At 47.2% G+C, this 21595-nt stretch overlaps 2 protein-coding genes across 20 annotated transcripts in view; both read left to right on the top strand.

Annotated features, from left to right (window-relative positions):
• Positions 1–21595, top strand: part of LOC143146994 (uncharacterized) — a 284039-nt gene that overhangs the window by 86286 nt on the left and 176158 nt on the right. The window lies entirely within an intron of this gene.
• Positions 4101–21512, top strand: LOC143146934 (uncharacterized). The gene is made up of 3 exons (XM_076311696.1): positions 4101–4398; positions 4442–5337; positions 21266–21512. Exons 1-3 carry the CDS (start codon positions 4101–4103, stop codon positions 21368–21370), a joined length of 1299 nt encoding a protein of 432 aa, XP_076167811.1. The 3' UTR covers positions 21371–21512.

The following is a 21595-nucleotide window of genomic DNA, read 5'->3' as shown; positions in this document are numbered from 1 at the left end:
TTATGCTAAATCCATGTATTTTCGGTTTGAGGGAACCAACGTTTCACGCGACGTAAGAAGCCCCCGTTTGATACAGTCTCGACATTTTCTGTAAATTCGAATTGCGTAGATGCGCAAAGTCCCGAAACCATGTGCATTGACACTTGATTTACCAACCAGTCGAAATTACTGGTCTCAACTGCTTTTATGGTAAAATTTACATTAAATTCCATGGCATGTTTTCCGAAGATGATTTTTCTACTCTACGCATGTGATCAATTTTATAAATTCTTATTTTTCCTCATCGATTGATTTCATTTTAGATATATATATAAGGTATAGCTTAACATTACGAAATCTAAAGGTAGTTTTAGCGTTGAAGCAACCTCAAACATGCACTTTTAACGAGTGTTTTACACTCGTTCGTGCGACTGGTTTTCCATGAACAGACCAATATCGAATAGAACACCAAATTCGGAAAGAGGACTCATCTCTGAAGGCTATATCGCCCCCAGTCACGATGGATATTCTGATGAATCAACGCCAAACGACTTTCGACATATTTTTTGGAACGTAATGATTTCGATATTGTACTTCGCCATCCGACACCATGCTCTTCCAAACGACATTTCAGTCATTGTACCAATGCTCAGACCTTTTCTTGCCAAAAATATTTGTCCCTCTCGCAACGAAGGTATTAAATTTTTAACAAAAAAGTCACAGGATCGCTTAATCTTCTTCGTTGCCTATAGTTCGCTTTAAACAACGATTTGGAAAATCATCGACACTTTTCGTTTCCTTGTACCCATCTACCTACTTTTCAACAAACCGTGTTCACTCGTGCAAGTATTTTACAGCGCTTGAAAAACTCATTTTTGGCCCTTTTGCGCGACTACATAGAAAAACCGTCTGAAACCGTTTTTCGTGGGCAGCACTCGTCTCGAAAAGATCTGTTCTCGACAACGATAGAAACGAATCAGAAAGAAACTCAACCAGCGGGTATTCGAGTGTCGTACACGTTTAAATTATCACGGTTCCCACTTCGGTGGATGTCAAGTTTTGAAGATATCGCCGACACGTTCTTACGGGGCAGACTTGTATTTATACGTGTTCACGGTGAAAAAGAAGCATCGCTCCTGAAAGCAATTACGAGTTGCACCGTGTCGGACGTTTTAATCGGTCTTCGTAAGGCTTTCGGATCGAGAAAAAATTACTCGACACTGTCCTCGTTCCCCTTACTCGTGACACCGCGTTCTCCTTAACCCAGGACTTAACTCCCTCGATAGAACACTTTGAACAAGTTCGTTGAGAACGCAGCCGTAGCTGCTTCGAATTTGAAGAAAACCTTTTCACGGTTCTATATCCACTCGGTTTTCGAGAAAATGTAAAGAAGGAAGAAGAAATCGATTCTTTTGAACGAGCGAGGTAGAATAACCTCTTAAAAAAACGGAGCCTGTATTTTCGCTCGAAAATCGAGGATTCTTTAGAATTTTTCTTCGCGAACGGGTAATTGGACCGGAATGAAAATTAGTAAATATATACCTCGTGGAGTGTACTTTACCGAGACGCGTATCGTATTCTCGAAACAATTCACCGATGTTAAAAATAGTCTATCGTAATGACGCGCGTGACCTCGAGGAAACGTAAACGATAACGATAATGAAAAATGAAATTGTGAAACGCAGCAACAACGAAAGAACGAAGATTCCATAAATCTAATAAGGTACGGAGGTCAAGGTCAAGGAACGGAGCGATCGGTTAAAAATCTTGCAACGATACCAATTTATGGAATTTCCTTCGAATATTTACACGTACGGAGTGTTCCAAAACCGATAAACTTTTTCGAAAACTTTGTTCCCGAGATACTGAACGTGAAGCGATCCAAATCACGAGTAAACGTACGCGTTCGAGCTTCTCGATTTTTAACGATAATTCCATGTTCAAAACTACGCGAAACTGTCTTTGTATCGTGTTTAAAATGGCCAGATCGAGCAAATAGACGCGCATCCATTGACCGTATCTACCGAATATCGACAAGGTCGTTGCTAATGCTAACAGCAGCTTCCCGGATGTTTGCTATCAATTGCTCGCGCGTATCAGGTTTTCGATCTCGATACACCCTGGACGTTTCGCTGTTATCGATACACCGCAGAAACACCGTGCAAACGAATGGTTCGTTTCGACGAACACGAGTACAGTCTCCCGATCGAACAACAGCGCGCATTAGTATTTCCGTCCGTATCTCGAAAACGAAGGTTAATCGATCCACGGCGCGTAAAAGGTGATTCTAGAAACTGAAACAAGCCGTGGATCTTCCCCGAGCGAAGATACGAAAATATTTACAGGGAACAACAGTCCCGTGCGGGACCCTCGTTCGATGTATCGTAAAGTACAATATTATGTTTCAACGATCGCGTCTTAACACTTTGGTGAACGTTATTGGTAAATGTGCTCGTAGTCGATGGCATTTAAACCATCGTGAAAATTCAACCTATGCGTGGTCATTGTTGATAAATTACTTTCAAAACGTTTCACGTATCGCTGTATTCTTTAAAGTACACGTTTGAAAAATATCTTGTAGTTCGTTCAATAATACGTTAATTTATAGTCGCGAGAATATGCGAAAATGTAATTTTCTTCATCGTCGTCCATTATTTCGTTAATTATAATAATTGTAGATCGAACGTAATACGGATCTTTATTTTTCTTTTCAAATTCTTCTGTCTTGTTAATATTCTCGACTTTCGGTTAAATTTCCACGACTTCGACTCGTTTCCAGAATCGTTTTCATATCAGCTTTCGATTCATCTTTGCATTTCAAAATTTCAAACGATACGTTCATTCGAAAATTCGATATATTCGATTTATTCGCGATCGACTGTCCATTATTAGATTCAATCTACGATTGTTTTGTATTTTGACGCTCGACTACTGTTTATCAGTTTTGTTTATATTTTCAATACTGGTAATCGGCTCTATCGAAAAAAAAAACGTACATATCAACCGTTTAATACCATTCTAATCTCAAAATCCTTTCATTTTTCTTTCAATTAATTTTCCTTGAAAAAGCAGTGATACGTAACATTTAAGATTACGAAAGATAAACACGATTTATCAATTCTTTTGCAAACATTAGATATACGTTCGCACATCAATGTGTTTTAACGTAACGTTTTTATGTAAAAATTATATTTTATAGTTCTCCATCGCGTGGTATCTTTCAAAACAGTCTCCAACGTACAGTCCTGTATGTCCTTTTCGACTGTATCGCAAAAATAATCAGTTTGGTGTCTTCCGCCCTTAATCTTTCCGTTTGAACGCACAGAACAATCTTTACTTTTTACATCTTCATAGTACCGCGATATGTGCAATTTTCCATTAAGCCTTTCTTCTTTACTAGATTTCGTTATCTCTGATAAGAGCACCGTATTGGTTCGTGAACAGATTCTTTAGACATTCAGATTCGTTCGGAGTAAGTATAAACTAATAGTTGAATAAAGTGTAAGATTAGTAAGATTTCCTTGCAGTGGTGGCTGAGAGGAGACATACGACCCTAAAGGTTTAATATTTAAAACTTACCTTTGTTAACGGTACACACTATTTCGGATCCTTGCTTCTGTTACTAAATTCATTGAAATTTCATCACGTGATCTCAATTAGCCAATCACCGTTGAAATAAGAATTTTTGTCGTTCACAGTATTATCATCAGGGACATGAAACTGTATATACCGAAAATGGAAGTATAGGTTTATTTTATACGAATTTGTTATTACTTCTTAATCATCGGATCTTTGCTTCTGTTTCTAAATTCATTGAAATTTCACCACGTGATCTCAATTAGTCACTCATCGTCGGAACAAGAATTTTGGTCGTTCACAGTATCATCATCAGGGACACGAAACTGTATATACCGAAAATGGAGGTATAGGTTTATTTTATACGATTCTGTTGTTGCTTCTCAATCATCGGACATTTATATTCGAAGAGGCTGATTACTGGCTAAGATCCGACTACTGGCACATTCAGCCTACAAAGAACGACGAGAAGGATCAATTCACGCGAAAAATAGGCCATAGCATTACGCCATAGTTCGATTTAAGAAACAAGGTGTCTTTGAAAGATGCCTCAACGCTCAACGAAAAAAGCTACAGCCCGTCCGTCCCTAGACCCACCGCGTACAACGCATCTCGGTTGGTTCTTCCAGATACTCCGACAAAGAGCGTTCGGTTCGGTTTCGTTTCGTATAATGGGATTTCGGGTGGATAAATGCAAGAGAAAGAACGAAAGAGACGAAAGGAGATCGATATTTTTATTAGCCGAAATTATCCGAGCGTCTGTACCCGAGGCCGGTTTCTTCGACGACTGCGTTGAAAAAGAGAAACGTCGTTCGAACTTGGAAGCGACGACCGGAGGGACCGGTAATCCGGGTAAGAGAGATTCGACCTGGAGAACGCGAAATAGAGGAAGAGCCACGGACGGTGGCGGATGCGGAAAGAGAGAAGAGAAGACGGAATAAGGGTGATTGGACAGCTACGTGCGGCAATGGAGGACGCTCGGGCGCGCGAGAGTGCGAGTCTGTAGGGAACACCGAGTGCGAGGGAGTGCGAGGGAACCGCGGAACGCCGCGGCGACGCGCGGAGAAGAAGGGGCGCGGGTTGAGGGGGACTGGGGTGGTGGTGGCGGTGGCGGTGGCGGTGGCGGTGGCGGTGGCGGATGGCGGATGGGAAGGGGGGAGGGGGAGTAGAGGAGGGTTCGCGGTGCAAGCTTCTAGGGAGCGTCGGTGTCAGTGTGCACGCGGACGCCGAGTCGGTTGGCTCCGGGGATATCGCGTCTCGTCTGGTCCGGTCTCGTCTCGTCTCGTCTCGTCTCGTCGGGTCTCGTCGCGTACGGAACGAAACCGAGGAAGAAAAGAAAGAAAGAAAGAAAAACGACCACCGACTCGCGCAAAGTTTCGAACCGGTTCGAACGACTCGGCCGCGAAGGATCGATCGGATCGATCGCGAGAGAAAGAAAAAGAAATATACGTTCGCGATAGAGCGCGTTCAGCGGCGCGCGGCGGTTGGTCGGTCGCGTTGCGTTCGAACGTCGTCGCGATCGAACGGAGAAAGTGCGAGTGGTGTCTTCTCATCGGTACCGATTCAACACCGGCGTCACGATGCGCGAGAGGAGCTGGTTCTCGCAGCGAGCAACGCGGAGTGCCCCGTTCCCGCGCCAAGATATTTACGGACACGGTTCCCCGTTCGATACCCAGCGATAAATCGATAAAGGAGAGAGATACGTACCGCGTATTTTCGGACGACCGGTCGAAGGAGGTACCGGGCGCCGGGCGCGTACCAGCTACGAAACGCTTGGAAAATGTAACTAGACGAGCCGAACGAACGGTTCCGCGGTACCAGAAACAGGTTCTGCTTCTCTCGCGGACTCCGCCTTTCGTCTTCCGCCGGCCTGCCCTGCCAACTTTCATCCTTCCCCCCGCGGGGTATTCCATTAAATAATAGCGCGTGCAACTCGCCAAGTATTCTCCCGCCCCTTCCACCCTGCCCGTCGTCGTCCTCGTCGTCGTCGTTCTTTTGTGCGCGTTTCGACGACTCTTCCGCTTCGCGTCGCGACGTCGGAGCCAACGACGGACCGTTGTGAAACGATTTCGCAGCCGGTCGATTCGATCGGTGGGGTTGCTCGAATTGGCGCGCAAATCGGTATCTCGAGTCAACGTGATCCTCTCGTTCGATTCGCTCGGAGACGTTTTCGCGTCGTTTCGCGAAAAAACGCGGCTACGAGAGGGGTTAAACGTTTCCACGAAGAGGGGAGCGGGAAACGTCGTACGCGATTCAACGAGCGTCCTTGACCCGACGAAGGCGTATCCGTGCCGCGAGCGCGCATCGGCGTCGATTCTCGCTCGTCGCGCGTTTCTCGCTCGTCGCGCGACTTTGGTTGCAATTAACGCGTTACGGAGGACCAAAACGGATCCGAAACGCGACGAGTTTAATTGCGCGGAACCGGGGTAAAAGGCCTCTCGGGCTTTTACTTTTACGTTAACCGTTCGGTTACCTTTTACCGCCGATCGAGGCTGGCTGGCTTTCGCAAACAGCCTTTGACCGGCCTCGCCTTTGCGCGCTCGTTCCATTCCGCCCCGACACAATGCGTCTCCGCACTCCACGATTTTTCGTAATAAAGACCACGCGACGCGAACCGGCAACTGTGATCCTCGTTCGCGGGGCGTAGATAGAACAGAGAGAAGAGAAACGAGAGAACGACTCGAGGGAGAACGTACGTAGACGCGGACCAACGCCCGATCGGTGTCTTCCGTTGCGCTCGCGCGTTCAAACTTTTTTAACCAACTCCCCCCACTACACTCCCCGTGGAAATTCACGAGGACGGTAATCGCCGCGCGGCGTAAAAATAAACTCTTGAACGTCCCCACGGGGGTAAACGACGCGGCGCGTTACGATTGTCCTTGACCCGTGGAAAGCGCATTCGGGTGGACGCGAGAGCTGTGCAGACTCGCGCGCGGGCGCGCGGGCGCGTGTTCTCCTCGTTCACGCTCCAAAAAGTTCCGACGTGGCCGGTCGATTCGATTTAAAAAAAGAACGCGTCGGTCGTAGCAGGGGCGGCGTCGAAGGAACGTTAAAACCGAGCGTGAGGAGCGCAGCCGTGGGTTCCGGCAACGGGGTTGAGGTATTTCCGAAATCCGCGTCGAGAAATCGGAACTCACGGTCGGTTCTCTCTTTCCGTCTCCTCTACCCGTGACCCGTACGTACCGCGCGGAATCGACCCGGATCGACCCAGAATACGAGAGATACCATTATCCCCGTTGACTAGGCGTTCACCGGGAAGCATCGAGCCGTGGAGGGAGCCACCCCGCTCGCGCGTTCCCCTTTCGCTTCGGAAATTAATTAGGCGTCGTCGCGATGAAACGACGCGCTGGAGGAAGAATCGGTGGGGAACGAAGATCGCTCGGTCGCGAACTCGCGATTGAAATCGACGTCGGACCGAATTGTCGCGCGTCACGATACCGTGTCTATCCGCGAGGAGGAGGGTGACGGTCTCGAGCGATGCGGAGCGACAGGGTTGTTAATTACTGCCGCCACGGCCCCACCGGGTGGCTGGGTTGGGTTTTTCTCGTCGGTTTGCGCCGCGATTCGACGAAAGAGTAAACGGCGTAACGCTCTGTCGTAAGCAAAGAGCGTCGCGAGCGAGCGAGCGTCGTCGGTTCGAATTTTATAGAAAGGGACTCGCGACGAGCGTGTACCGTCGCTGCGAGTAAATGAATGGCAAAAAGAGACGACAGAGAGAGAGAGAGAAAGAGAGAGAGACTCGCTTTCCGTGGGTGTACCGGACCGGGATCTAAAGAGAGTCGCGGCAGTTGGCGGCGTCGGTGGCGACGACGCCGGGCGTCGTGCGTCTACCGACGCGATCGACGCGATCGACACGTATACCAAAGGGAGCGGAAACGAAAGCTTTTCAACCGCGAGAGACGAAAGCTCCGTACGCGTTTTCGTACGCGAGCGACCACGATCCTCGTTATCCTCGTTATCGTTGATTCTCGTTTTTTCCTCGTGCACTGGAATCCTCGTCGAGTGTCTCGCGATGTTTTTCACACGCTCGTGGAACAACGTCTGTCCGCGCGATACCATTGTTCCTTTCGTTCGTCGCGAAAGTAGCCCAACGATCGCGACATTTGTCGTTTAATTGTCGCTCGAGAGAGACCAGACGAAGGGATTTTTTTTGCCTCGTACGAGGAGCGAAGAAGAACTTTTTTATTCTCGTAAAGTCATCGAAGACACGGTTTGGCACACCGGCGAGTCGTTCTGCGTAGCATCCGTTGATTTCTGTACACTTTTGCCAACGAATCGGGGGGACTTTTTTTTCTTTTCTTTTCTTTTTTAACGTCGATACCGTGAAAACTCGTGTGCCAGATTCGAGCCAATCGCGCACGAACTCTTCCATCTGCGCGTGTCGTCCATATTTCTTGGACAATTTTCGACGGCTGGGACGCGAAGGGGGGATTTTTAAACCTTGTTCCAACGATCGACGAAACGCGAGCACGTCGCCGCGCACCAGAAACAAGCGACGATGTTCCCGTGAACGTCGAAACTCGAAATTCAACGAACGCCAATCTAGACGATCGACGATTCGCTCCAATTTTCGTCCGATAAATTCGTTGGAAAAAATGTTTCCTTCGAAACGACGTTGCGTGTTACGAAACGAGAACTTGGCAAAGGAAACAATGGGGGACGAGAGAAAATCAAAAGTGGAACGTAAACTTATAGTTTATTTATTTTATTATTTGTTTGTTTCTTTATTTACTTATTTATTTATATATTTACTATTATTTATCATTATGAACGGGAGCCAGTGAAATTAACGTACACAGACGTAAGAATAATTAAAAGTGTACAGAAAAATGATACAAGAAATCTGAGAGGACGCGTTACGGATAATTCTAGCCATCGATAGGATTCTTCCGATAGGATTCGTATTACCGGGATTGTTCCCGAAGAAACCCAACATCGAGTAAGAAAATCGTATTTGGCCCGAAGCAACCGTTCGGTTCTATCGACTCGAAGGTAGCGGAATAATTTGCCTCCGCCATTGAGTGCTTTATAAAGGAAGTTGTCCAACTTTCCGCGAGTTTACAATGTCTGCGTATCGAGAACTAGTTCGTAATTACGACTTTTGAAAAAAATAAAAAAAAGAAGAAGAAAAAGAAGAAGAAGTCTTATCCTCGGTACCGCGATCGCGCTACGCTTCGACACCGTATCGATCGGATCGGTTTCACGATTTTCTCGATCGGAAGTCGAACGGTTCGAATCGAGTGTACGTTGACCCCAACACACTCGTTCGTACTACCGCAATAGGCGCGTTTCGACTTCCGATCGGTAGAACCGATCTACAATGACGCCAGCGCGCACGTATCGTTGGAACTTGCCGGGAAATATCGCGGGTTTCGAAACACGAATTCATCGAGCGGGAAAAAACCACGAGAAAGTAATTCCAAGCGCGACGATCCACGATCCTTTGCCATCGTTCCGAAAACAATCGCGTCCCGTGACGCAATGGTTTTTAAACGTTGAAAATTACACGCATCCGCGTCCGACGTAATCGTCGATTCGTCTTCCGTTCCAGAAGTGCGTCGTTACTCGGAAAGAGTCGAAACAGGGTCTGGGATGTACTCTGGGTGAATTACAGTTCCGATTGTAAAATTACGAGCTTCGAATACTTCGAAATTCGTTCCGAATCTAAACGAACAAACGGAGACGTGTCCTCGCGACGGTGGGAAATATGTCATTTCGGTGAAAAATCGGTGTAAATGCGCGTAAAATCGTAAGTCGTATTAAAATTTAAAAAAAATATTTTTAGACTGCTCGTTTAAACGTCCAAGTTATTTTTTATCGTCGCTCTGTACCGAGTGTTCGAAAGATCGAGCCCGTATTTGGTTTCCGAGGAAACTTATCGAAGAAATAAAATATCTTCGATTCGTAGACGCGTATTGTTTATCAGAGCTGGAAGGTTAAACGTGGAAAACGATATTTCGGAATATTTCCGAGAAAATATGTTTTTAATTGTCCGGCGTGAATTCCCCTTTAATTACTCCAGAATTCTTGGCTTTGTTATCGTGGTACTTGTTGTTGGAGTAACACTGGGGAAAGAAATCGGAGAACGTCGGGTCGTTTCAACCCCTTTTGAATAGCAAATGAACGCGTGTTTCGGAACTTGTATCGCGTACCCCGCGATTCGTAAATAAATAAATCAAACAAATAAATAAATCCCAGGCGCGTCTGTTTCGCAGTTGCGAAACAACGAACGATCGCGTCGCATCGTAACGAGACAACGAGCGATCAAACTACACGGTAAAAATTTTCCAAAACACCTTGAAACCGGTCTCGTTTCGTCTTCGTTTCGTTTCACGTGCAACAGTCTCGAAGGAACTCCTCGAAGTGTTACGTTTACCCCGACTCGAGCGGTTGAAAAATAACCGGGAACGAGATCGCGCGAAGTAGCAATATTTTTTTTTCTGGAACGACTCAACGATTCGACCCAGGTAGTTTCGAGAGTCGATGTATACGAGCTATGCGTATTGTCTCGCTGGGTACGCTTTTGAACTCAATCCCGGAGATGATCGAGGAACGACGCGATATCAGCGAGTTCGCGGCCTCGCGAGAACCGAACGACGCGACGTAACGGGTGTTGGCGAAATCGAATCGTAGTCGCTCGATTCGTCGTGCTGTACGTTTCTGGTCGTTGGTACACTCGTCGTCGTCCATCCTGTTCGCCCGTAGCATTCAGCGGCGTTAACGATCTCTTCTAAACTACTCGTAGAACCCGGTGAGGAGCCGCGCGGCGCGGCGCGTCGCGAAGACAAAAAGTATAGTAGTAGCGTCGCGAACGAGAAAGAACGGCAGCCGGTAAGCGGAGTGGTCTCGTCTCATTTTGCTCTTACCGCCTCGTCCCTACTCTTCCCTTCCGCTCCTGCTGTTGTTCCTTTTCGTTCCTTTTCTTTTTTTTTTTTCTCCTCGTGCAACCCGCGCCTCCACCTCCTCCCACTCCTCCTCTACCTCCTCCTCCGCCTCCTCCTCTTGCCCCGGCTAGGCTTTGTCCCTCGCGTTCCTTCAGCGACTCGACTCCCGACTCCTCTGTCCCGCGAATAGGGCGTCGTCCCTTCGTTGCCTCGGACGCTTTTTCCCAAAGCCTTGGTTAACCCATTGGCATCAACAACCGTCCCCGAGACGGTCAGAGCAGTTAGGTCCATTCACCGACAGTCATCCTCTCAGACGGTCGCGATATCATTGTTGTTTCGTAATTATTTTTCCTTCGTTGCTCGAGTATTGACTGTACGCATTTGCACAGGGTGTGCGTCTTAACAGATTCATGACGACTCGACCCTACGCTGGATCGCCATCGTTACGCGTATCTACGTCCGCTCGACGCGTGTCGCGAACAGAGACGAGCAACGTTCTCATCCGGATAAAACTTTCGAATCTATTCGTTGAAAACGAAAGAAAAAAAATTTGAATTTCAATTACGCGACCGAGATATTTCACGAACGACGAACAACGTTTCGTAACCGTCCGATCGAGCAAACCACCCGAATGAATCGCTGTATTCGTTGCTTTTATTCGAATAAAATTTGACTCGACCCTGGTTACGGGCCACGCCGAGCGGAATGTTTAGAACGACGACAGGGAAAAACGCGACGCGGCGAGGGGTTTTTTTTTTAAACAATTTTATTCGCCCGAGTGGTCGCGTACTGCGCCGTTTTACACGATCGAAACGGTTCTCGTTGTCGCGGTTCCCGAAATACAACGAAGAAACTCGAAAAACAACAGACGCGTCGATCGATTCGGATCTAGAAACACAATTATCAAGAAGCGCGAACACAGGTTACTATACGACACTTGACCCTCTACGGAGTGCTTCGCAGATGTCCAAACCCTGTGGAAAAGACACTCTTTCTTTTCGAAATAATATGTAAACACTTATCCGTAAAATTCCTCGAAGCGAGGAAAATATCGAAAACGTGTAACAATGCTCGATGGTAATCTGGTTCTTTGGTATCGTCGAACCGTAGATACCATTATCTACGAGTCAAACGTAACGTTCGATTATAGCCATCCGTGTAAAATTTACAAAATTTCAACTCTCACGAGAAGTGTTCTTATCTCGAAGAGGAAGAGATCGGGCGTACTTCCGACTGGCACACTGCCCGAAGGTAATACAGGTTGAACGTTCGGTGATAAAGCGACCGAAAGAGTAAAATCGCGCGTAATACGACAACGCAGACCCGGTGCTGGTCGGCCGGGACCACGGATACGCGACGTCGTTCGTTACTCTTCGTACTATGCGGAATCGTGGTCGTTAATCGTGGTCGTTAATCGTAGTCGCTGGATGGAAAGAAACGAGGGTGGAGAAGTAGATGGTAGGGAGAACGAAAAGAAATCTTTCTGGCTGGTCGTTTCACGGTGGACGGGTTAGTTTCGTGATCTCGTTACATCCGTGGGAAAAGAGGAGACGGGCCGTCGGTTGCACGAACGACTAAAAAGACCGGTGGAAGTGGCACGAGCAGGCGTAAGAGGCGGCAACGAAGTTAAGCTCGAGGAAAGCCTCGTCTCCAATTATCCAAAGTCTCGAGCGTCGTGTACGTACGTATACGTGTCGCGAGCCGTATGTACACTCGGCATCGGGCCGCGGCACCGAAGACGATGCCAATCCTGCCACCTAATTGTCTCCGGAAGAGACTCTTTGATATCAATTTCCAGTCTCGCCCGGCCCTCGGTTCTACCCGCCGCGCCCTACTCGAACGACCTCCGCCATCTTATTCCGTGGCAGGATACCGCCGCGTAACGACGAAACTCGATTCCAGGGTGTTTCGTTGCATAAAAAATTACTCTTTGTCTCCGTGGATCATCGAACGTTTCGACGTACGTTCGCGTGGGTACTCGACGACCAACGCGCCGGAAAGGGAACATTCTTTTCGCGCGAATTTCTACCGCGTGGAATACCGAATATTCGATATTCGTTGAAAAAATTTAATCGAGTTATTTTAACGAGAAATTTATTTTCGGTAGTTTTATTTATAAATCTCGTATTCAGAGGAGATAGATCTAGAATATGAAATAGAATTGTGATCGATAAAATTAATTATAAATACTCATTCACAATTTTGGTAGTTATTTCTGTGTCACGGTATTTAAAGTAGTTTAGGGGTTTAGATTGGAGGATTTTACTATTGTTCGATAACCGGTAGGTAGGTTGGGTAACGTCCAAATGTAACGATGTTGGTAGATTACCGATTGGTCTTCCAAAGTTCAGCGATCGGTGCAGGGGGATCGATGGACGGATAACTATAGTAGATTAGTCACCATATTAGTGACAATAGCTCTTAAAGACGTGAGAAATGTTAATACGTAACGCGATACGGTATAACGTGTACGGAATACGGAACAGTAGCGACGTAATTCGCGCGAAAGTTACAAATTCCTTGACAATTACCAAAATCGACGCAATACGTTCTAGAAACCGGTGAAATTCATTCGGAACGATATTGTCAGACTTCTAATTTCTCTCTGCCCAAAGAACACTAGTTTGCGTTCGATCGACTTACAAGCCGAGAATGGCGCCAAATCGAACTCGGTCCGTTAAGAAATGGACGAATTTTGAGTATTGCCTCTAGCAGAGTTTCCATCGATTCCAAAAAATGGTCGTGCGTGATCGTTTGTTTTTATAAAATGATGGCTGGGAAGAGAGAAGGGTATACATTTTCCTCGTTGTTTTCTTCGTTTGGGAGTTACGGGCTATTAAAAGGAATAACTATAGTAGCTATAACCTACTGTATCCTACTTTATATTTTATTTCCGGGCAAGGTATATCGTTCCTGCTCGAGAGTGTATTTAGATGCGATTTTCCCGAGTAATTCTTTTCAACAACGTGAACACTTCGAGTGTTACCGGAACCTTTTCATCGCGTACATTTCTCCCGAGAGATGAATTCTCCTACATCGAAATACGTTCGGACGTATTTTATTTTCAACGTGTTGCACGATCGGGGAAAAAAGGAAAGAAGAAGACGTTCGTCGCTTCTTTCCCAATTGGTAAACAAGAAAGATCGCTGGTTTCGTTTTCCTCGATTGGAAAATAGACGTAACGTCGATCATCGTGCTGTATCGACTCGGAGGCTTGCCGCGCAATAAGTTACACAATTTCGGTTACCGCGTACGAACGACGACTCGAAAGAACGAGTCGGCGGGTTCCTTGAAACCTGTCGCGCGACGCCGCGACGCCGGCCGCACGGCTATGGTTGCAACTCGGTGTACGTAATACACTCGTCTTGCGTTAAATCGTTGCCTCGGGTACAGCTCGCTCGAGCTCGCTCGCGGGGGGATTTCAATCGTTCGCCTCTAGAGGCGGAGGTATCGATTTCCACGGGAAAGAAAAACCGGCGAGAGTAAAACGATACGTCGCAGGATCCGTACAAAGACCGTTTTGTCGTTGCTCGAGGGTAGAGAGAGCTTTCGAGCCGGTTAAAGCGTCTTCCGATGTACGATAGGCACGCGCGGCCACCGGAAGCGGCAAGGAGAGTCTCCCGCGTCCGCGAAGAGCGTCCTGCGCGTCGCGAGATGGATCAACCGGAACCGACGAATCGGATTGCAGCCCACGGAGTCTACGTTGCGTCATCGATCGTATACTAGTCACGCACGCACGCACGCACGCACGCACGCACGCACGCACGCACGCACGTACCAGAGAAATTAATAACGCGTTCTCTGGTCGATCGCAATCGGATATTAGCACTCCGTTTCCAGATCTCGATGTAACGCTAAACCGCCGAATAATATCTCGGTTAATTCGCAGAGCTCGTCGGTTAATTAACGTACCGGTTGGCGTTACACCGGACCGTTGATCGATCGTTCGGTTTCGTTCGAACGTTTTCAACGGGGGCCGCTATTAGCCGATAATTAACGTTATCGCCGTGTGAACGCGAGTTTCGCGGTAATCGATGAAAACCGGTTACGGTTGGGTCGCGATATCGCCGTCTTCTGTACCGTTTCTCGCACAGGCTCGCAACGACGATCGCGTCGCGAATTCGTTCTCGCGCGAACACCGGCCCTCCACGACGAGTCGAGTTTCGTTACCCTCGCCTCCTCACTGTTTCCTCCCTTTGTGCGCCTCTCGGCCGATTCGAACGCGGAAAGTCGCTGACTCGTGCGGAGACGTCGGTTGTTCTCTTCTACAGTCGCGAACTCGAGCTTAATCGCCACTTAACGATCACGTGGCCGCGCTTCGTTGCGCAATATCTTCTCTTTCGTCCTCCTCTCCCGATGTTAGCGAACACGGTCGCCCGTAGTTGTTCGTTTTCATCGGTCCCGGATCGTCGCGTTTCGCGCGACCGCTTACCCGTGGAACCGCAGACGCGATCGTTCGTCCGTGAGATAAGTTGCACGGTTTTGATACGATACGATTGTTCCAACGATAATTGGATAGTGCACGGAGTGGGATAGCCGAGTCGTGCAACCTGTCGCGTCGTGCAGTCCTATTGAACAGCGATACGATCCTGTCGTACGATCGTGGTTCCAGCTCGACGTATGTTTCGCTGCGACTTGCGTCGGTTACGGGCAATTTTAAGAGTCGCGCCTCGAAATCATTCCTCGTTTATCGGAATACCTTCTGCGAGGAAATAACGCGAAGGATCTTTTTCGCGATAATTATACGCGTCGAAGTAATAAGCGCGATCGTTTTAACGTCCTAATCGGAGTATAAGTTAGGACCGTTGAAATACTAGGTTGTTCGAAGATTGCAAAGTATATCGGTGATGAGATATTGGAACACCGATATAGGTGTGTTATAGCATCTTGGAAATATTGCATTCTCGAGTGAAATATTCTCTTTTATTGTTGTTGAGAAACTTAATTGTTGAGAAAATACTAGGTTCGTGACTAATGTTACAAGTGTTGCATATTCGCGAAACAAGGTTGCAAGATATATTAGGAGATATTGGAACACCGATAGGTGTATCATAGCATCTTGGAAATATTGCATTCTCGAGTGAAACTATCTCTTTTATAAATTATCGACAAAATACTAGGTTCGCGACTAATGTTACAAGTGTTGCATATTCGCGAAACAAGGTTACAAGATAGGTTAGGACTGCTAAAAATACTAGGTTGTTCGAAGATTGCAAAGTATATCAGTGATGAGATATTGGAACACCGATGGGTGTATCATAGCATCTTGGAAATATTGCATTCTCGAGTGAAACTATCTCTTTTATAAATTATCGACGAAAATACTAGGTTCGCGACTAATGTTACAAGTGTTGCATATTCGCGAAAGAAGGTTGCAAGATAGATTAGGACCGCAAAAAATACTAGGTTGTTCGAAGAGTTTTCCAAAATGGAGAGTATATAATTTAACAAAATGTTTTTACACGCTCCGAAAAAATTGTGTTTTATTTTCACCAAAAAGAAACGAAATGACTTTCCGAACAACCTGATATATCGGTGATGAGACGTTGGAACACCGATAGGTATATCATAGCATTCTCGAATGAAACTATCTCTTCTATAAATTGTCGACAAAATACCAGGTTCGTGACTAGCGTTGCAAGTGTTGCATATTCGCGAAACAAGATCGCAGGATACCAGATTGTTCGATAAGTTTTGTCGTTTGTTCCCATTGTAAAATAACACTATGACACTTCAACGTTTGAACAACCGTAAATATACGAACGAGTCGACGGATCTACGCAAAACCTCACACGTGTTCATCAAACGATAGTACCGTCTTTAGAAAAATAAAAGGACGAACCTAATAGCTCCATTTCTTATCGAACGACAAAACTTATTCGACAACCTATCAAGTGTGACGAGCTTCAACTTGGAAACAGATCTGAACTAGTTTGTTAAAAACCAGTAGGCTTTTGTACGCTGTCTTTGAAGATATTGGGCATGTTTATATTTATTGGAAGATATTTAGTTTGCTCGGGTACTCGGAGTTTTAGGCTGGACAGGTCGTGTTTGTATTTACTCGAGGTTTAAACAGGATACAGTTGTCTTCGCGTACGACGTGTCGTACGATAAATCGTTAAATTCGCGACGTATCCCTTTACGGGGCCTATCGCGCGTTCGCGGGATGAATTTCGAGCGCAACGACGAGAGCTCTCAATTAGTTTGGCCCCGAGCGAGTAATCGCAATTAACGGTAGAAGGGTCGGGGCTTCTGTCCACCTGAAAGGACTCGACCCGCGATTCGTTTCGTCTCTGGTTGTAATCTTACTCGGCGTGTGTGGATTTTAAATTTCGAAAAGCCCCGGAGCAAAATTAATACCCGTCGTGGTGCGCGGGCACTTCCAACGGTGTACGAAAGATATTAAAATTAAACGTTCGTCGCGAATACAAAGAAGAAAGTCTTCCGAGAACATTTTTCCGCGAGCGTACTATTCTTTCCGCGCGTTTCGAACGAACTCGTTATCGCGTTTATCGCCGAGTTCTATTTTCCGCGCTCGGTTCGTCGGTTTACTTTCGTTCCGTTAACTTTTTCGCGTAGAAAATTCAACGAATCGCTTCCCAGCGATCGCGAGATACAATGGACGCGTAAACAATCTTACCGCGAAACTATGCAAAAGGAACGCGCGATATTGGACAGAGTGTTCCCACTGTAACGATTTTTATCCACGTATCGCGAGACTGGAACGTCGTCGTTCTTTAAAACGGGACGACGTATTTTCGTAAACGCAACGCCGGGTGGCGTTTAAAAAATTCAATTCCACGGCGTGCGCTCACCTTTGATCGACTTTGAACGTAGTTGCTTGGACAAACAGCGATTCGTTTCGTATTTGTAATTTATTCCCGCGCATCGGAACCACGGCCCACTTCCGGATCGTTCCACGGTTACCGAATCACCCTCTGTAAACCATCACGTGCCTATAACCGCGATCCGTCGAACGTACCCGAAACGGTCCGTAAACGAAGAATTTTATCTGCCGTATCCACGTGAGAGTAAACGGTTCGGAAACATCGTTTCGAGCCGGTCTCGTACGCGATAAGACTCGCGAAACGATTTCGCGGGGGGGAAAAAAAAAGATTCGTAAGGAACGTAGTCCTGGGAAAGTTTCGCGCGAGATAAAGTTACCGGTTAGCGGAACTTCCATCGGGCGAGGTTGCAAACGGGTAATTTCGTGCCGGTCGTTTCTAACGTTAAAGAGCGACCGACCGTTATGGTGGTCGATGGTCGCAAGGGTGAGCGTTCGCGCGCGCTTAACCCAGTTTCGAGACGAATTTCGATTCTGGCTGCTCCATGGTCCATGGAAATGCCGCGTGGACGCGTAGTCGCGCGAATTCCAGGAACCGAATTACATCGAATTTCAAGCGGCGGGGGTAGCAGGGCGGTTGGGTTGCGAACGTCATCGCCACCCTCCGGGTTGACCTCTCCCCGTTGGTCTCCGGGTGTAGGCGGTCGGCCCCGCGAAATGCCAACTCGCGTAATTGCGAAATTGCCATCGTTGCGTTCGCCGATCGATTTCCGTGAGAGCGAACCGATTCGTTGTTCCTACGGGCGGACCGGGCTACCAGTTAATTTCACGTTGCCCCGCGACAGGATCGTATTACGTGCCCGTAACAACCTTCTATCCCGTGCACCGAGGTTGCCCGTTCATATTTTTCAATTTCGTTTACCGCGACGCGATTAACTCGATTTTACTTTCCGCGTACCCGTTCCCTTTATTCCATCTACCTGACCACTGGCCGTCGTCCCGTTGCACACGACCTCTTCCTATTTCGGTTTAATTATTTTCCTACGCGAAAGCGAACCGCGCGACAGCCCTCGACCCGGTTTCGTCGTCGGACGCGAATCCAACGCTCGCGCGCTACTCAAGTGTATGGAAAATGTATCGAGATACGGGAACCAATCTCGTGATCTCGCGAGACGAAGAAAACAAGGAAGACACGCCCCCGAAAACTCTGTTCGCTGCCGCGCGTGTACCTTTGCTTTTACGAATCGTTACTCGAGATCGGACCGAGCTTAAACGCGACCCGCTGAGACAATTAATTTTGCGCATCGTCGGATTTAACGGCACTCTACCCTCTCAATGTAATTACCAGCGACGCATGGCTGTTCACGGTTCGATCGGTTCGCTTCTCGAAGTCACCTCGCGAGGAATCTTCGCTTCGAAGACTTTGCGTTCCTGCGAAATTTGCTGGTTTAGCGACCGCCCCTGTTACTCGTTCTCGATCGAACGTGCGCGAGAGTGTACGAACGTCTACTGGTATTTTCGATCGAAAATCGAGGCATCTTTGTCATTTTTCTTCTCTCTTCGATGGGACGGTATTGGATAGATGATCGATAAATACGTCTCGCGTTACGCGATTCGATCGAGTGTACGTGGAAAATTGTTTTTTTACAAACGATTCTTCTTATTCGAGATCATATCGGGATAGAAGTTATCCAACCGGCGAAAAAGATTGTTAAATCGGATTGGATCGGTTGGATCAGCTCGAAGTGAACGTTTTAAGAATTAATTCTCCGCGATACTCCACAAATTGCGCGTCGAGCCACTGCCAAAATACACGATCCATCGGGTTGAATCGAATTTTAAATATCCAAACGGTGACAACATTTCCAGTTGTATCCTTTCCTGGAATCGATGCGTCCGCTGATCGGTTTTACACAAGGTGGACGATTGTACGCGTTTAACGCAGTTATACGAATACAGATCGTATCGAAACGAGGAGTAACGGGTACACAATTGCTTTCGATCTGTTCCGAAACGTATGGAATTCGTTGTAAAAAATTGAACGTCTCGAAAGATTAAAGCTACGAATCTGAACGCACTCGTTATCGCGTCGTGAAAGTTCACATCCGTGTAAACACCTGTTACGATCGATACGATTCTCCGGGAATGTCACTGAACGCAACCAGAGAACTTTTGCATAATCTGGTTCTTGTAAAAATATTTAACGCGTGTCTTCTTTTCTATCGACCAACTTCGACAGATGAAAACCCTATCCGGGTCGAAATCGCGGAAAATATTACGTACAAAAGCATAGAGAAGTTTACACAAAAGAATTGTATATTTCTGAACGATGAACTCAGCTTCGTATGTAGCTTTCAACGATCGGTGCTAAACGCGAAACAATTTCCTTTTTCGTTCTCGATTACTCGTTAGTGATTCGACAACGAGTCGTTTCGTTCGTTCTCCTATATTTAACGTCTTCGTAGTATCGTGTTTACGGTACCGCACGTGCAAGTATTCGTTTACCGCGAGATACGAAATACAAGACGATAAAGCGTGACCAAAGTGCCCAACAGTTTCGAGAAATGGTGGGGACGAGTTTGTTCCGATTCGCGATACCTACCCCGCTTTCGAGCAACTCGCGGTCACGAATTAGTCGCTCGAAAGTGGAACTTCCCTTATCTTCGACTACGGATGAAAAATTTTCCTACAAACGATCGGTTTGATGTCGATCGGGTCGATTCTTTGTTTCTTTCGAAAAAAAAACGATACGTTTTACCGTTAGATACTCCGTGGTGTATTTTTCGTTTATCCTCTTTCATTTAACGTCTCTGCAGCCGTACCTACCCCGCTTTCGAGCAACTCGCGGTCACGAATTAGTCGCTCGAAAGTGGAACTTCCCTTATCTTCGACTACGGATGAAAAATTTTCCTACAAACGATCGGTTTGATGTCGATCGGGTCGATTCTTTGTTTCTTTCGAAAAAAAAACGATACGTTTTACCGTTAGATACTCCGTGGTGTATTTTTCGTTTATCCTCTTTCATTTAACGTCTACTGTAGCGGGTTCAGATATTCGTTTACCGCGCGAGAGAAAGTACAAGATAAAGCGCTCGAAGTGGCCGACAGTTTCAAGAAATGGCGGGGACGAGTTTATCCCGATTCGCGATACCTACCCCGCTTTCGAGCAACTCGCGGTCGTGAATTGGTCGCTCGAAAGTGGAACTTCCCTTACCTTTGTCGACGGATAAGGCGAGGTGCTTTCGAAGTGACCGACAGTTTCAAGAAACGGTGGGAACAAGTTTGCCCCGATTCGCTATACCTACCCCGCTTTCGAGCAACTCGCGGTCGTGAATTGGTCGCTCGAAAGTGAGAATTCCCCTACCTTTCTCGACGGATGAGGCGAGGTGCTTTCGAAGTGACCGACAGTTTCAAGAAATGATGAGAACAAGTTTATCCCGATTCGCGATACCTACCCCGCTTTCGAGCAACTCGCGGTCGTGAATTGGTCGCTCGAAAGTGAGAATTCCCCTACCTTCGACTACGAATGAAAAATTTTCCTAGAAACGATCGGGTAGATTCTTTCTCTCCTTCGAAGAAACCGATACGTTTAATCGTTCGATACTCCGTGGCGTATTTTTCGTTTGTCCTCTTTCGTTGAACGTCTACCGTAACGTGTTCAGATATTTGTTTACCGCGCGAAGAGAAAGTACAAGATAAAGCGCGCAAAGAGGCGAGGTGCGCTCGAAGTGACCGACAGTTTCAAGAAATGGTGGGGACGAGTTTGCCCCGATTCGCCGTACCTACCCCGCTTACGAGCGAATCGCAGTCACGAATTGGTCGTCCCAAAGGGGGGAGTCCCCTGCCTCGCGAAAAGTGGCCGGCGGCAGACGAAAGGTTTTCCCCGAAACGATCGGTTCTACATTGATCGCGTTTGGCCCTTTTTCACCCTCGAACGAACGAACGAACGAGTACATCTCGACGGTTGGTTTCTCGTCGCTCGGCGAGCGGGACTCGCCGTAGAAGTAAACATCGTTTTCCATCAGTTTGACCGCGTTTCGAAGGTGGCAGAGGATACAGCCGGGGCGCGGCGGTTGCTTCGATCGGTCGTCGAAATCCCTGATCGCTCGTCGGACAATCTACCACCCCGTGTCGATGATCGATCGTAGCGGGCGTCGTGGCGGGCAACGAGCATCGTGACGATCGTCGTCGTCGTGGTCGTCGTCGGTAGAGAACCAAGTGGCGAACACCCTTTTCGAGAAGTTCACGGGAATACCGCGTACGGGACAAAATGTGCAGCAAGTGCAGTGAGTGTTGCCAAGGATCTAGACACAGTGTGGACGCTAGCCCCACGTCAGGATCAGATTCCGAGGCCTCAGGTAACCGTAGCGGTT

The sequence above is a fragment of the Ptiloglossa arizonensis genome, chromosome 5 (genome assembly GCF_051014685.1).
Source record: "Ptiloglossa arizonensis isolate GNS036 chromosome 5, iyPtiAriz1_principal, whole genome shotgun sequence".
In the NCBI taxonomy this organism is placed as follows: Eukaryota; Metazoa; Arthropoda; class Insecta; order Hymenoptera; family Colletidae; genus Ptiloglossa; species Ptiloglossa arizonensis.
Note: the sequence above shows the minus strand (reverse complement) of the source record. Positions and strands in the feature narration are given on the sequence as shown.